At 33.9% G+C, this 17,603-nt stretch overlaps 2 protein-coding genes across 3 annotated transcripts in view; one reads left to right on the top strand and one right to left on the bottom strand.

The window, feature by feature from the left end:
* Clp (Cleavage and polyadenylation specificity factor subunit 4) overlaps positions 1-1,759 on the top strand; it is a 100,311-nt gene extending 98,552 nt beyond the window's left edge. The window contains exons 2-3 of one of the 2 annotated variants that reach the window (XM_069052076.1): positions 768-870; positions 924-1,759. In XM_069052076.1, the coding sequence (XP_068908177.1) occupies positions 768-870; positions 924-1,666 (846 nt within the window). In that variant the 3' untranslated portion in view covers positions 1,667-1,759. Of the gene's footprint in view, positions 1-640; positions 871-923 lie in introns of both variants that reach the window. The other variant, XM_069052067.1, reaches the window with a different exon arrangement.
* The window catches only part of Fife (regulating synaptic membrane exocytosis protein fife), a 214,837-nt gene continuing 198,912 nt past the window's right edge, over positions 1,679-17,603 (bottom strand). The window contains exons 9-12 of the mRNA XM_069051971.1: positions 16,789-16,847; positions 10,794-10,975; positions 9,932-10,614; positions 1,679-8,236 (exon numbers count right to left, since the gene is read on the bottom strand). Of these exons, the coding sequence (XP_068908072.1) occupies positions 7,671-8,236; positions 9,932-10,614; positions 10,794-10,975; positions 16,789-16,847 (1,490 nt within the window). The 3' untranslated portion in view covers positions 1,679-7,670. The remainder of the gene's footprint in view (positions 8,237-9,931; positions 10,615-10,793; positions 10,976-16,788; positions 16,848-17,603) is intronic.

Raw genomic sequence — 17,603 nt, forward strand, 5'->3', positions numbered from 1 at the left:
ATCAATAACTATTGCGGATTTTTTTTTGAAAACTAAAATAATGGTAATCTATTAAATTTAAATGTTTTAATAAAATCAACGTAAGTACTTATCAATTAATCAGTTATGATATGAATGTATTAGTTTAACAATTAGTTTTATAATAATTATTATGTAACTAAATAATAAATTGATAATTTTTTAAAACATTAATTAGGAGTAATTAACATTTAGCGGTAGGTCTAAATTAGTGAGATGACCAAAATGTGGTTTCCCACGATTAAGATAGGAATTTGAGAAAAACGCTCTAGATCACGTTTAAACTGTAACAATTGGTTCTCCAGATGATTTTTGCACCTAATATGGTGGGAAGAAAAAATTAGAAAAACTCAAAGTGGTGACAATTTGAGAAGACGTCAAAAAAAATCGGCCGCTTGGACATTTCTGTTTATTGACACGAAGTAATAATTACTCAAATTGCAAAAAAATAATATTGGAAGGGCCAAAAATTGTAGGGTTCGGACCTGTTCAAAGTATAAAATTTGAAGAATTCGGTCCTGCTTTGATTCATTGCGCAAACTCTGTTCCCTCCTGCGCAGTTGCTATTAATCACAAATTTCAAGCATTGCTTTGATCCTCTATTTACTTTATATATCTCTGTGGCCTAAACGCAGATTGCGAAGCCTGCGTATTGACTGTGATGTAGTGTGAAGGCAGTTAATTTTTTGTGATTTGATTTCTACTTTTATTTACGAAACATTGCGGTCGCCTAATAAAAAATTAAAAACATGGAGTGCTTAGTGGCTAGTGTTGATCATATAAAATTTGATATTGAAGTAGCCCTTGATGAGCAGTTTGGGGCTCTGCCGTTGCCTTTTTCGGGAATGGATAGTAAGTTAGGTTATATGTACAAATATCTGTTGTTATTTATTTTTTTATTTTAGAATCAATTGCTGCGGTATGCCAGTTTTACACTTCTATGATAGGATGCCAAAAGGGACCGCAATGTCCATTTCGTCATGTTCGTGGAGATCGAACAATTGTTTGTAAACATTGGCTTCGAGGTCTATGTAAAAAAGGCGACCAATGCGAATTTTTACACGAATATGATATGACAAAAATGCCCGAATGTTATTTTTATTCAAGGTTTAATGCTTGCCACAACAAGGAATGCCCCTTTCTCCACATAGATCCAGAAAGTAAAATAAAAGATTGTCCGTGGTATGACCGTGGATTTTGTCGACATGGGCCACATTGCAGGCACAGACATGTTAGGAGAGTATTGTGTACTAACTATCTCGCTGGATTTTGCCCAGATGGACCAAACTGTAAATATATGCATCCAAGATTTGAATTACCTGCACCACCTGATCAAGTTCAAAAGGAGAAAAAGGCTACTCCCGTCATCATCTGCCATTTTTGTAATGAGCATGGTCACAAGGCGATACATTGTAATAAAATGAACAGTGACAACAGGGATGGCCAAAATGATGAAAATAAAAAACAAAATGATAACAGTTTTGAACCTCAGAATTCTTATTTACAAAAGATGCTCCCTAAGAAACTTGAAGATGTTACGTGTTATAAATGTGGCACCAAAGGCCACTACGCTAACAGATGTCCCAAGGGTCATTTAGCTTTTTTGTCACAAGCAAAAAGTAATCAAGAGGGACAAAGTGAACAATAAAGTTGTTTAAAATGTAAATAATAATTTTGTATTTATCAGAATTGTGTGAAATTGTTACTAAATATAAAAATGAAAAACAATAAGTTTATACAATTATCTTTATTTTTCCAGCTCTTACATATATGAACAACACATTTATGGTTATCACTTACAATATAACAAAAATAATTCGGATTTGTAACACATTTATAAGTGGCTGTTAAAATAACATTGTTATATCTATGTTTGAAACAAATCAGAAGCATGAAATGCTTTTGTAACGTCAACAATCATGCTCCATGGCACAGCAATAACATGTACAAATCATATATGTAATAGACATTTGGTTCTGAATTGCAGATAGCTTAGAGATGAGTCACTAAACTGCAGTCCAGTTCCAAGAACAAAAGTAAGTTACATCACATGAACAGATTGTCACTAGCTAGTTTAAGGGATATGTCCATACAATTATAACATTTAGAAACGAGTATCGTCCATAGAGTAATTATATTAAAGAGGATTGTCGCGTTTCAATGTTAGGCCATTGATTATTTAGAACAAGCTAGGAAATACACAAGTCAATCAAATTGTATCAAAAGTCTCATACGATCTTGCTAAGAATCTCGATTCTTTTCATAAAAATATAGTTTTAGACATGTACCATCCAATGTTTGGGGGATATGGATGTGGTCTGCTACACTACGGAAGACAGAACCTATAAAGATCTCACTAACAGGGCTTTTCAGTCATAGTCGTTTTATATAATTTTAACCCATAGTTACGGCAAAATTGGGGATGTTTTATAGTGTTGCAAAATTTTAGTCAGTTGTATATCTGAATTGAGCTTTCAGTTAGGCAACAGTCGCCTGTTTTCTGTTAAATTAAAGTTATCCCTTAGTCCCTTACGCAATGTTATTCAATTCATTCAGAAAGCAAATCGCCTATCTTAGAATTTTTAAGCAATCTTAAGAAAAATATACCCAACCTTATTTAAGTGTATTCTGAAATTCCGGTGATTTAATTGCTAGAACTTGTGCTACGAAATCTTTAACTGTTGCTTGAGTTTTTAAAATATTATTAACCGCTTGAGTAGGTAGGTACCTTTTTCTAAACATCGCTTAATACAATATGATGACGAAATGCTGTATGCATTTAACAATCTCTTCTTTTTCGAATTTGACCACCAATTATTTCAATTACTTACATATTAACAATTGTGTAAATTTACAAGTATCAAGCGTTTTTAAAACTATTTTTACTGTGATTAGGCGTCAACACTTTTTAATTACAATTATTTTAAATTCATATCTCAACTTTGATTTAAGACGTGTGTTAAAAGCACATTTAATTTGAACAAGCTACATTCTAAATTTATAAAGGGTGAAAGAGAGGTGAAAGAAAAACAAATTTTTAAGAAGGAATAACATAAAGTCTACGTTTAAATTCTATAAACACCCAGTACAGTAGGTAGGTACGTCGATTTGGGAATAAAGTTGCTTTGAAATTTGTATCTGAAGTTTTGGAACTCACTTATGTGGTTTACCTATATTAAATTCATCCATTACTAATATTGCGGTGCTATGTGGTTTGTTGTGCTCTTTGTACATACAGGGTGTAGAATGAATTTTGGTACATAGGCACTTTACGTGTAATACTAAAAATCCTCGGATATTGGCTCCCCTAATTATTTTCCCCAAAACATTAAATACAAAAGTTGTAGAGTAAAAAAAAATGTATCTAAATCCTTTTCTAATCATTTTCTAACAGCTTCTGGTTCTGTTAGACAAGAAAAATTAAATATTAAAAATCTATCGATAAAATAGTAGGTAATTGTCATGACTCCCGTCAGCAATACAATTAATTTTTTGACAAAACGCAACGAATTCGGTTGTCACCTCGGTTACACTTCACTGCTATTGCTATTTTGACAAATTCTTCAATTCTTTTTTCCATTATTGTGTACCTACGGAAGATGTTAAACGACAAAAAAAGTAAGAATTGGAAACCATTTTCAAAACTCTACAACTTTTGTATTTAAGGCTTTGTTCTAAAATGATTAGGGGGGCCAATACCTATCCGAGGATTGTTACTTTTACACGTAAAGTGCCTATGTACCAAAATCTATTCTACACCCGGTACGCTACAAACATTAACGACAAGTGACTATTTTTAGCAATTGCAACATCTTCGGATTCGCTTGGATTTTTACAAATTACGGATTACAATCTTCATAGTAGGTAGTTTCACGAACAGCAGACTTTAATCCCAAATTTCCCGAATCCTAAAATCATTTATTGTTGAAAAGCAGTTGGTTTTGTAATCACATGGGGTCAGTAATATACTTATATAGGATAGGTCATTTCGACTTTTGACTTAGATATAACATTTTTAGGCCAATAAAGAGTCGACGTTTTTGGGAATACCTATAGGTACTATTTCGGAATTCAAATAAATAGTTGCCTATATCTTATAGTGATAGTTTTTTCCGCAGTGTTTGCCAAGTACGAAAAAATTGTAAGTATGATTTATCTTCCCTTTATTGTCTCAAAAAATATATACCGGGTGTCCACTCTCAAAGTCGAACATAGGCAATTAACAATGTGCATTCAGCTTATAGATACTATGCCATTATTTCGATACATCAAAGAATTAAATTATAATATTAAAGTAATTAACAGTTTAAGCAGTTTTTATTATAAATTCTTTGACAAAATTACAATGCAGTTCTTACCTTAGTTAATAATAAATCTAAATAATTTGCTGAATTTAAATTTCCCTTTATTTCAAATGTTATTAAAAATCCCAGCCTAGATATGAATTTTTTGAGGATACCGAGTTCTAGTAGGAATAATTTACTCGAGGGTTTTCTTGAGCCCAATATCGCGTGTTTTGAACATTTGGTTCGTTATTTAGTGTAAAAGTAGATTCGTCTGTGAAGCAAATTGTCGACAGAAAGCGACGATCATTAGCACGCTCCTGTATTTCATAACAGGTTTCACCCTTACTTTCTTCTTCAACAGCAAAAATCCGTTGATGACAATGGGCCGTATGATTTCCCATTCGTTAAGCCTTTCATTAGCTAAATAATTGATTAGACAAAGTGAGAGTATATGCCAAGCACTATGTTAGACAGAGACAAAACAATTTAACGACATTCTTTAACTTTAATGAAAGGGAAATCATACGGCCCACTGTGTCTTGTAGGGATGATATTTGTACTTCCTGAGGATCTTCAGTATCCGCGATTTACATAAACTTACTTCAAGAGAAATTTGTCTTAATCTGTATGGAGCAACTATTCATTTTTCCGTAAATAATTTTGACAGTAATTTACCAAAATTCGCTGACTTAACCCAATAAATTACTAAATTTTTTGACAAATGCTGTCCAATTTGAAAATCATGGCATGTCATATTTAAAAATCGCCAAGTTTTAAATTAGTATTTTAAAATAAAAATAGCACCTTTAATCTTATTATTGGTATCATTTCAAGCGCAATAATTTTATCTTTCTATTGATACCATTACCTTACCTGTAAGTTCAATTGGCGAGCAGGAATCAGCAAAAACGTTCAATACAATGTTAATTACCTATGTTCGAGTTTGAGAATGGACAGACTGTAGATATTTTTGCAGTTTTTTACGATATAAATTTTTGTGGAAAAACCAACCACCTCACGTTTTATAAATGTTGTGAACTGGTATAAGTAGGTACTTAATATTTTCTTATAGTTTTAGACGGTTTTTTTTAATTAATTCTACAGATTGTCATGAAATGCAAAAGTAAATAATTCGAAGGATACGTAATGTTTAATCACCTGAGCTTAAATAAATTAAGCAGATTTATTTAATTACTTAACTAGGAAGTATTAAAAATTCGAATATTAAATTATTTCATATAAAATTTTCTATGATTACATTAGGGAAACCCCTACCAGCGAAGTTGAGATCTGGAAAGGGGGAAACTTTTTGAACAATCTAAAACTACGATCAAGTTTTATATACATTGGTGTAGTTCAGCACAAACAATTTTCTTACATTTAGTTTATTATAATATGTTATATTCACGTCAATAATTCGTTTGGTAACCCCCAAACTTACTTTTTATTCAAATAGTGTTAAATGAACCGCAGATAAATCCGTAGAAAAATAATGTGAACAACGAATCTGTACAAAATCTTTGGTCCTTGCAATCAATTGTTTTTCACTAAATAATTAATTAATTGATAATTGATATGAATTCATTGAATGGATTTTTGATTACACTAAGGTGTGCTTGATAATTAAAATAATTACGAAAATTGTAATCATCGCATCAACCACCAAAAATTATTTTAAATTGTGTTTAATGTGATCTTAAATTGCCCTATTTAAATTAAGAGTAAGAGCTTCTGTTTTTTGTTCTAACTTATTTATTAGCTACACTGGTTGTTAAATAATGAAGAGAATAATCGGATGTTTGCAAACATGTTCATAAAGAATGAAATTAATGAAATGAAGACAGACGCTACCAAAACATTTTAGTTTCAACGTTGGTTGTCTTTATGTTACAAAGAACACGGCAGCGACAATAACATCAACGTTGAGAGTTAATAAAAATGTAATGGATGCTTGGAAGTCGTCATAACTCAAAGAGGATCATTTCACACGATTCATATAATTTGCTATTAGACAGATAAAAATTACCGGTTGTGAAATTAGCAAATTTATTTTAGTGGTAGGTAAGTATTATTTAAAACCCTGCGTCGCACGGATTGGGTCTGTGAGACCCAGACCATGTAAAAATACGCTGTATTTTCGTTATGTTTTAAGTAATTTAATTGGGCTCTTCAGTACCTTCTCAACTTTTGGTGTATTTTAGATTGTAGGAATTAATTAAAATAATTCCTGAGCCGTTTTTGGTCTGGAGGGCATTTGGGTCTGTGAGACCCAACCCGTGTCATCGTATAACATTTTTATTCTTATATTCTGAAAAAAAAAAAAAACAAATAACAAACAAAACAACAAATAACAAATAATAAACACAAGACGAGAGCCTCAAGTAAGAAATATAAACAGGGAATGATCTACACCTAAAACGAAGCATTCGAGAATTAACAATGTGCTTGACCGGACTTCCGGAGGAATAGCGCCCGGAACCACCTGAAATAGTCTAGGACGCTGCAAGCAATGCAAAGATCGTAAAGCAAAATATTTTTGTAAATTTTGGAGGGCTGAGTTATGATTAGAACACACCGCGTGGTGTTTTGTTTTGTTTGGGTGAATAATTTTCGCAGTGATTTAAAAAAAATTTGAATTTCTGTACAAATTTTTGTTTATGCCTTTTGCCAAAAATGCAGTGTTTTATGAATAAATCGCAAAGCATATTTTTAAATTAAAATTTGTAATAATTAAATGGATATGCGAAAAACAAACACACTAACGGAGAACATAACAGCAACAGAACTTAAAAACCATGACCTAATTTGCAAAAAAAATTATTCAATTTTGGGTCTCTCAGACCCAACCCGTGTGTTCGTGTGACTAGCAATGCACCCGTGTAACGCAGGGTTAATCTCTGTCTGAGTTATTTTTATTTTAAATACCTAAGGATGGACTAAAATTATGGTTATTATTTCTTCGTACCAAAAGTTCAATCAAACAGATGCACTACACTAAAGAGTACCTACTAGAGGCTAAAAGATAATTATCTGTCGTAGTGATTTTTAGTAGCAAAGCTACACAATGGGTAGCTTTGGTCGGTTGTAACAATCGTTGATGCGATGATTTTTGCAGCGCCCTAATTTGGCGTCTTCATTTATTGCGAAAGGAAGATGAAGTCATCAAAATCTGCATTAGTGAAGTGTAATAAGTACAATAATGTTAATGAACTCAATTATGAAGTTATCTTGCACACCACTCAAGCATATGAAAGCGTGAATGAAAGCAAGCGGGATGGGGAAGTTACGTCTATCTGGGATCTTGCTCTGAAACAGTCGTTCGGCGCCTCAATCTGTGGCATCCTCAGGGGGGGTGTCTGGAGCAGGTCAAGGCGAATCGTTAGAATCAGAGCCGAGCGAATGAATGGGAAACAGCGGATACCAGCTGGTTGTGAGATGGGTGAGAGTTAAAGAATCCAGAGCCACCTCGGCTCCCCCCAGGCCTTGGTTGTGTTCGAAGCCGCCTTGTCTTTCCCAGAGCATGACGACCAGGCTCCTGCCCAAGACGTCGCAGGCCTGATATTTGAGCGTCTGCCGGAATTGCGGCTCGCAGGTGTGCCGCACGACCCTCGTCTTCTTCTTCTGTAGCCAGCGGTCGCCGTCTCTTAAATAGCACTTGACGTACGTATCCGGAGGCGTCTCTCGAGGAGCAATGTGTCTCGCGCACACCACTTCCACTTCTAGCTGGCCCTTTGTCATCAGGAGACCTAATTTCAGCTCTACCGGTCGCGTGCTCGATAAGCGAAATCCACGCGGTTTAATTTGGCCGGGGCCTAGTCGAGGGGGAGACGTGCGCTCCGGGCTCGAAGGGGGGCTATTCTCTTTGCCGGTCTCCGCTATTTCCATAACGCTGTCTTTCCGACCTTCTCTGTTCGAGGCGCCGCTAGTCGATCCTGTTGGCGAGACAAGGATGAGACGCTCAAAATTCATCGATACTCTCTATACATGATTCTATTTCCTAGAGCTAAATTATAATGATGATGATGGAACTAGAAGCAACTACTAAGTTCATTTTCCGTTATATACCAATACGCGGATTTTAACTAATGGCCAATTTTAGTTAGACAACTTCTGGCAGATCTACGCCCAATTTCTAATATGAATCAAACTGCCTAACTAATGTACTTCATACTTGATTTAGCTACAAAATGAAAGAACAGAGATGGATCAAATATTTTCAAGCATTTAAATACAGAATATAGTGGGATTTTTAAAAGTTTTTAACTACATAAAATCTTTATCAAAAAAGGTATTTTTGATACTGATACCTGTATTTAAATGCTGTAATAAGTCAATTGTTTCCAAGCTCTGATTTTAAGAATATCTTCAAATATTACCTACATGTTATTTGTTTTAAAATGCAATACATAGTTAATTAAGCAAAAAATGTAATTAATGTTTGTTACTAAAAACGTCAGTACACTCACAGTAAATTATGTTTACACCCCAACGAAAGGGTTCTTACTTACTTATAATGTTTCGAGAACGTGATGAATTGATTGCTTTTACATATTCATTATATGAACCGCGATCGTATTAATGCAGTAGGTTAATGGCTTCTAGGTATTCACGTGTTGTACAATGTTTACGATTGTAAAGTGTTATTGGATGTTAAGTATCAATGGGTATTGAAGTATAATGATTGCAGCTAGACACACGGCAAAGTTTCTGCTTGTTCAAATTTCTGCACATTGTGTGATGAATATTGAATGATGTTCGAGTCTAGACGGTGAAGGAAACCATGTGTAGCCTGAATATTAATTGAGAAGTGCTTTACTTGAAAAGCCGTTGAAAAAGAATTCTACGTACCTACAAGGATTTGTAACGTTGTGAGAAAGATACGTATATTAAAAAAAGGGAATGTTTTAAAAATCCTGGTTATTTATAGTTAAATTCTTTACATAACTACCTAGGTAAAGAATTAATTATTATTTAGATACAAAGATTTTAGAATTAAGATCCTTTACCATTTTAAATCACTGTATTTACATTATTTTCATTGGAATGGTTTTTTACTGTAAATTTACTGACGGAGTAATTCTATAAAGAAGAATATGTAATTCTGCATGTGAAATGAGTTTGTGGTGACATATTTATGAGGACATTTAATTGTATAATAAACAGTAATAAAGTAGCATAAGCAAAGGGTACCGACATCACACAAGCACAAGGGATGTACCACATGACCGTTTTACCAAAATTAAAGCATTAAAATATTTTGGTAAAAACAGGTGCAAATACGTGCTGATTAGTGAATATCTTACCAATATGCGGCTAAAGATCCGCTAAATGTTTAAAATGTGTAAGAAGAGAAAGGAATATTATTAGAAAGCGTGAGGCACCATTTACAGATAATTCAAAACTCCCAAAATATTCAAACATTGATGTAGATTGAGATTCTTCGAGAACATAACGCACGATCGTAATGTAACTCGTGTCTTGCATTTTTCCGTTTTTCGTTCTTGGTTCAAGTGAAACAGATATTTTGAAAGCTTTGTTAAATCTTATGGAGAGTATGTGAGGTGTGCTAAAGTGTTAGAAACATAAGTAGGGGTCAAATGGTTAAATAAAGTAAAGCCTGAACTTACTTCGGTGTCTTTTTTCTGCTGACAAGCTCATAGTTCTTCCAAGCTCTCCCTTCACTGCTTTCAGCGACTTGAGTATCTCCTCCGGATCCCTCAGCATTCTAGTACAACTGCTCCTTCTCCTGTCTCTGCTGTAAGATGGTGGAGGTGGAGCTGCGGGAACTTCTTGTTCGGCTTGCTCTTGCGCTGATTGAAACGAAGACCTTCTCGAACCCGGCAAGGATCTCGAGAAATCTTTTCCCAGCTGATAGACTTCAACTTCCAGTTGCTCCGATTGACTGGAACCTCGTCGCGATCCCCACGCGTGGTCTGGATGCAACAAACTCGCACATTCCCCTATCGAGTCGACGTCGTCTGAGACGCTTCTTTGGTTGCCGAAGTCGTTGCGCTTTCCGGCACCGGCTATTGAGCTTCTCGGTGAAGTGTGGGGAGATTTGCCCCGTAGCTGTCTGGGGTCTTCCAAGCGGCACCAGACGGCGCGGTCATCCAGAAAAGCCTTCTGCAGGTCCACGGAACACTCGCCTAAGAAAGCGTGTTCGTTGTGGGGAATCAAGTCCCACAGAGTTATTTCCAGCACGCGTTCCATTAGCTCGTCACCTGGAACTCCAGGGAAACTCAAGTTGGCATTCCAAATGGGGTTCTGACTGGCTGGGGCGACTTCAGTTTGGACGCAGTGTTCTTCAGTTCTGTTGGTGTGGTGGAAGAGAGTTTTATTTAATAATTTCGTACAAGTATCTCGAAAATCTATTGGGAAATTTCGAAATGCGAAGATACTCTTAATATGGACATAGGTGTTACGTTTTGCACTTCAACCAACAGATTTTTTCAGAGGTAGTGTTTGGAATGTTCTGTTCGTTCTACTCACGTTAAAGGCATTAAACATAAGCGAGCATAAGCTTCTGGGAGTGATCCAAAACCGAGACTTTCGTCTCGCGGGGCTAAATCATCGGCTGCTAGGACTGCGACCACCAATTCCTTCCGTTCGTCATGATACCAAACTTGAATTTGTATTCTTCCCGATACGGTTCGTTCTCTTGCAAGTTGTTCCTGAAAATGATCTCGTAAAAATGTGTATCAAGTTGGTATGCATGTGGTCATTGGAATTTGTCTAAATTTTGTGGTAGTTGTCTTGTTTCTTCTGGTCTTTGTAATATTTGGAAAAGTCGTGCAAACACGTTATCTATAGTTGTGGTTAGCGTCGACTGCGTTAAAATTGATGAGTGATGAAACAGAGAAATCACATTTATAGTTCAGAAGCACCAGAGCCATGCTTGGATAGATACAATGAAGCACACACCACATATTTGAATAATTGTGCGTTTGACAAACAGCACATCGATAAGCTAAACATTAACTTGGAAAACAGTACGGGCAATCGGATGTCGGTGCTGTTCTCCAGGAAAGTATTTGCTACATACTAAGCAAGCATCATACGAAAGGAGTAGTGATAGAGCAAAGATTCGTGCCAGTTGGGACAGACAGCGGGTTTTCGCGTACCTATAATGTAATCCCGCGCAGTCCTCAGCTACAACATTTTAAGGGAAGGGCTGTTTTAAAACAATTTTTATAGTTTTATCACTTTAATGGGCACTGTATACATAGAGAGCACCTAAATTTGGACACCTGTCCCAGCTGACACCGACACAGTGATTCTACTAACACAGTTGCAAAATTTACGCAAACATCCTCAAATCAATTGAGATTCTTGGGTGGTTGCGTAATTTTTAATAAAGAAAATCACACAAAAAGGTACAATCGGATTTACAAACTACTTGGTTATATTGTCTTCTTTGTGTAACAATCACTTCAAAAATTGTCTTAACAAGCAAGTGCCCGTTTGGCGCCTCAGTTAACTACTTTGTAGGCTGTTCTTTTAATTTTTGTCTCATTTTCTTGGACTATTTGCGAAATGCATTTTTTACTTTGTCGCATTTAATTCATTTTTCTAGTATGAAGTAGCTGGGAAGATCTTTAATGTTTTTGTATAGTACAAGGTAAAATAAAAGAAACACCATGTTGGATTCTCTCATGGGCTGTGACCTTTGAAATATCTGCGCGAAGGCGGAGCGATAGACCAATGAAAAATCTGTAAATGAAAACGTCGACTATTTTACATGAAAATAGATGAGAGAGAGACGACACTAAGGTAGCATGACGATGTTTTCTGGTCGGTCTACTTGAGACCGACTTCGCCGTTTGCGCAGATATGACTCATAGCCCATGAGAAAATCCAACACCTCGACAATTGAACATAAATTTTAATAATTAATTATTTCAAATGTAATCGGAAGACAACAACTAAATAAATGAGTAAATTTGTTAAGTATTTAATTCTGCTGATATTCGTCCTAACGAATTCTTAAATGTTATTTTTTTTCTCTAAGACCCTGCGATGTATATCTACTATTTATCCCACACATTTCACACAGGTCAGGTCGCGTCAGATCAGGTCTAAAGAACTCATTCTCTCTTCGCAAATTTTCCCAAAAACGAAAATGTAAATCTTACTATTTTTGTAGTTTCTAATTTTGAAAATCATCAGCGTTAACTTCGACTCTGCATTGATTTTTTTTCAAATAAAAATGGATTCAAAACATTCTGAACGTGGATTACTAAATTATTAGGGCACTTCTGTGACTACACAAACTCGACCTATGGCCTCGTTGCCCAAACTCCAGACACGTGTGATAATAATGTCTTTATCCCACATGTTGGGTAAATAACGATTGTGTATTAGATTTTAGTTTCAGTTGTAAAGAATCTACAATCGACCTAAATGTCGCGTATTATGTATGAAATTGACATAATTAGATTGTCTCATGTGATTACATAAACTCGGCCTAGAGCCTCGTTGTGCAAACTTCACTTCAGGCGATAATAACATCCCATTTGTTGCGAACCTAAATATCTATTATTTATTTGTATTCTAGTTTCAGTTGTTAAGAATATATATATCGATCTAAATGTTGTGTATTAAGAGTGAGGTTGTCATAATCAGATGGTCTGATGTGGTTTTGTATGTAAAAAATGTATGCTTTCAGTTATTGTATTTCTAATTTTCGTAATCGCATTCATCAAATAGAATTAAAACTATGGAGTTGCGTTTTCTAAAAAGCATTATTTTATCAGTTAGTAAAACAGAACCCTTTCTGTCTTTTGATCCTTTGACCTCTAATTTTTACCACATCTATAAATACAAACTGATTCACATAACTTTCTGACCTTAAGAAAATTTAAATGCAGCCAGTAATACGTTATCCAGTTATAACTTGATGCAAATAATAATTATTTATTATGAAATCTGGACACTCCTGGCATTTTGGATAATTCTTTTTTGTATAATTCTAAATTCATTTTAATTTAAAAAAAGGATCGATATGATATTGATTTATGAGTCAGTTTCTTAAATTAAAAAAAATATTGTCGATCACTGTCATTTTAAAATTTTTATAATTGGGACTTTTGTGGGGATGTCCAAACCATACAAAAGTTTAAAATTATTCATGATTTTGGATCAAGTTATGAATGAAAAACGTATTACTGGCTGTATTTAAATTTCGTCAGGGTCGTTGTACTGTGCAAACTTTGAAAGGATTGAAAGGTTTGAGGATCGTTATTTAGCAATTGAAGATCAAAGCCCGGTTTTACTAGTAAAATTCGTAGAGAAGTAAAGCAAAACGTAGGTAGTAACATTTCAGTGACTCAAAAAGGGATTCTAGATTTTGTGCAAATATCAGGAAGTTTGATGTTGTACAGCGGGTGCCGATCCCAAGAGATCAAAACAGAGGGTGGTAAATTGTATGCTGAATAGTAGGGCATTTTCGTTTTAGAAAGGATGATTAATGTTTCAAGTGCTGTGGCGATTTTACATGTTAAATATATTTTCACATGAGGAGCTTACGCAGCTCTTCCACCGGAGTATTACATTTTTCACGGACTTTATGCACGAAATTGCACAAAAGAAAAGTATTATGAAGTAAGATTTATGATCGGGATTTTATTGGTCCAAGTAGGTACTACTTGAAATCTGATGGGAGTGAGAGTCATGTGAAAAATTAATAATCAGAAAGTGTAATAAACAAATACAACAAATTAAATGAACAGCCTTTCCGAAAATATTAAGATAATTCTGAATTCAGGCGCTTTTTCTTGAAACATTATTTATTAAAAAATGTTCGCAACATCTGTTTTATTTTTCAAAACATCGATATTTTATTAACGAACGAGAACTTTTGGTTGTAAAAGTTGAATGGAAGGAAAGTTAAAAATTTTATATTTTTAAATTTATTCGTAAGTTTTCACTAGTTGGCAAAAATGTTTCTCCATTATCCATTAAATTTAAAACGGACACTTACTGTTTTCTGTTAACAGTCTATAAATTTTATAAATCTACACATCTTGATATGTTAATGTACTAAGTAACAAATATAGTATTATTATAGTTCTTAATATTTTTCTAAAAGCTCTCGTTTGGGGTCCTAATGCTATATTATGTTGTTGTAACTTCGGCTAAATTTTATTATTATACTATAAAGTTAGTTATTCTACGGAATGTAGAGTTTCAGAACGACGTTTTCCTTTTTGTAAATGAAGGAATAATTTATTAGAAAATTGTAGAAAAGTCTGTCGATCTGAATGCTCCACTTGGTTGATTGTTTGATATTTTATTTAAAAACTTTGAACCGAGCTTTTACCATTTTATTCTTTAATGTGAAGGTAACTGTAAATGGCAAACATTTTTCACTTTTGTTATGCCGAGAATATAAGCGTTAACTGTAAATGTAAGGTCTCAACAGGTACATTTAAATTTTATCATGACAATGAGTTTTTAATTTTTAATGTAAATCGTGAAAAAGAAAATTCAGTAAAGCTCAGTGGAAAGTGATTTTTACATTCTGTCCAAGTCCGTAGGTCACGGAAAGAAATTCTGAAAATTAGAAAGTGAATAATTCTAGGTACAAGCTTGGTCCACGACGGATAGACTCTCCATATCGTACGTTAATATGTTATGCTAAGGATACATTCTTAAGTACAAAAATGCTACATAATACAACATTAATTGATGGTCTACTGTCAATTATAAATACAATGAGCTTCAATAGCTAAGCATAACTATGATACAACTAAACATTACTTCATGCTAGACATGGATCAAGTAAAGGCCAATTTCATATAAAATGATAACGAGATTAGCATTAGTTAGTAGTAGAGTATCACAGAGATGTAGATCAAGGACAACATACGAGCCAAGAACACCGATTACATCGATTACATGTTAATCAACAGATAACGAGTTGATAATAATTATGAAAGTCAATATTGTTCGATTTATCGAGGGCACAGTTTTAATTAGAAATTCGATTCGTCTATGGCTCCATTAAAACGGGGTACGTTTATTTGCTCGTTATCTCGATTCTCTATTAAAAGTCGCTTTATAAAATTTATACAGTACCTACAGTACCTAAATGATATGAATGCAGATTGTTCGTTTACTTTCAGACATGTCAATTTAATTTCAAAGAAGACAAATAGATTTTTTTTGCTTTCTTTCGTGACGAATTAATGTTGTACATTATGTTGTTAGTAAAAAATTAAATTCAAGTAAATTTAATGTGAATAGTGCATTAATTTTCAGATAAGATGATCTGTAGAAGCAGTTCGTGCAACCATTCATAGACAAGTCAACAGTTTCAAAAATGTAAACTTTTTTTATCTATAAACTGAAACACACATATTTTTATCTCTAAGAAGTTTCAGCGTAAGCGAATAGTTGTCAACGTTCCTAGAAATCCACCTAAAAAATGATAACCGTAGTTGTAAATGAATGGAAAATAGTGAAATTAAATTACAAAATCTAATTTTCATATATGGAAAATGATTCATTCTTTTATTCATTGCGTCTTGATTAGATACGTATTGTAGCTTTGGCAACGGAACATACGAGTATGTAATCTACTTTGTATTGAAATGATAAATTGGTTCAAAAATATTTATAAGAGCTTTTTCAGTTTCTTTTACCGAATTCTACACCTTATGTATTTCTTTGTATAGAAAAATTTAACGGAAAATTTTGCCATTTTTCAATTCAATTAAGAGAAATATTGAGACGAAAACTCAACATTCTGAAATAAAGTTACCAATATCTTAACTTCTTATGTTGTTTATAATCTTGTACTAAACACCCACTGGTTCTAACAACCTTTTTACAAATCTAAATATTTGTTTTTATTGAACACAATTGATTTTTATGATTAATTTACATGTCTGGTGACTTTGTTGTTTATCAATTATGTACCTGCAGTTTAATGATTGTGATGCTGCATCCCAGTGTTCAATAGAGTATGTTACCCGCTAGTTTTTTTATTTTTTTTATATATTTTGTACACTTGTGTATTTTCTTTTTTTTTCAAAAAGTAAAACGTGTGTAGTTACATTTATTTTCAAACTGCACGCTAAAAACTAAAAAAATACTTGCTGGTGCATTCTCTAGTAGTTTGTCAAACAATTTACACATTTTACACAGGCGGATTATGTGAATTTCTTTGTGCAAGCGAATGAAATTTACTTGATGAGTCGGCGTTATTGTAAAAAAACACCCAATAACTTGCAGTTGAACTTTCTAATTTGATGCTAAAAAGTTGAAAACAATTTTAATAAAAGGACTAAAGAATGAAACTTTCATGAAAGTTGAATTGGTCAAATTCCCTCGACGATGAATAATATTTTATGTTCGGTGAGAGGGAGTGTTTCAAACGTAAATTGTTACCTAGATTTGGGACTTGATGGTTGACAATTAAAGTGATTTATATTTAGGTTTGCTTTAACATTAGTTTAAAGTCTGAATGGAAAATGGTTTATACCGGCGTTTTAGGAAGTTTCCGTCTTGTCGGCGACGAAGGCGTTTTGTCAGTTTCCGGTTCTGCAAAATAAGAATCAACATGTTAAAGTTGCTGAATGTGATGTCATGACACTGTACAATTTCCCAAATTTTAAATAGCAGCGGCTGTCTAGCACCCAGTCAAACACTTAATACGTCATGCAAAGAAAATTCCTTAATCAAAAACTCTGGTTGTGCTTATAACACGTGATTATAAAAGGTTGTGACAATTTTCCTACAAATGTTGGTCATTCTGATATATGGATATTAATAGCTATTTATTATACAACTGTCTTATAAGGCAAATAAGTCACGAAAGAAATGTTTAGCCACGAGAGCTTGCTCGAGTGGGCTAATTTTTCTTGAGTGACTTATTTGCTGTTAAGGCACGAGTGTAATACATAGTTTTATCCAACACTTCCTTCTGAAACAGTTTTTAAAACATCATCAAAACCCAAACATTTATTTTATCTTTTAATATCAATGTTAACATAAGCCTCAACAAATGATTTCTAATTTTTTGATGTTCAATAAACTGTTCAATTCTCTCTAAACTGTTTAATCATAAAAACAGTTGAATTATGGGTTCATAAGTCCACTAGTATTTTATAGACCTCATAATATATTCAAAATCGGCATTATTATGACTTCATAATGAACAGGTGTTGGAAAATGATTTCTGCAGCATTATTGCTAAAACAATATTTCAAAAGCACCCCATCAAAAATACTTACAACCTTTAATAGTCACTTGGCAGAAGTAGCTATTATAATATCGTTACATGTTTTAGTTTTTCAT

The sequence above is a fragment of the Tenebrio molitor genome, chromosome 1 (genome assembly GCF_963966145.1).
Source record: "Tenebrio molitor chromosome 1, icTenMoli1.1, whole genome shotgun sequence".
Taxonomy (NCBI): domain Eukaryota; kingdom Metazoa; phylum Arthropoda; class Insecta; order Coleoptera; family Tenebrionidae; genus Tenebrio; species Tenebrio molitor.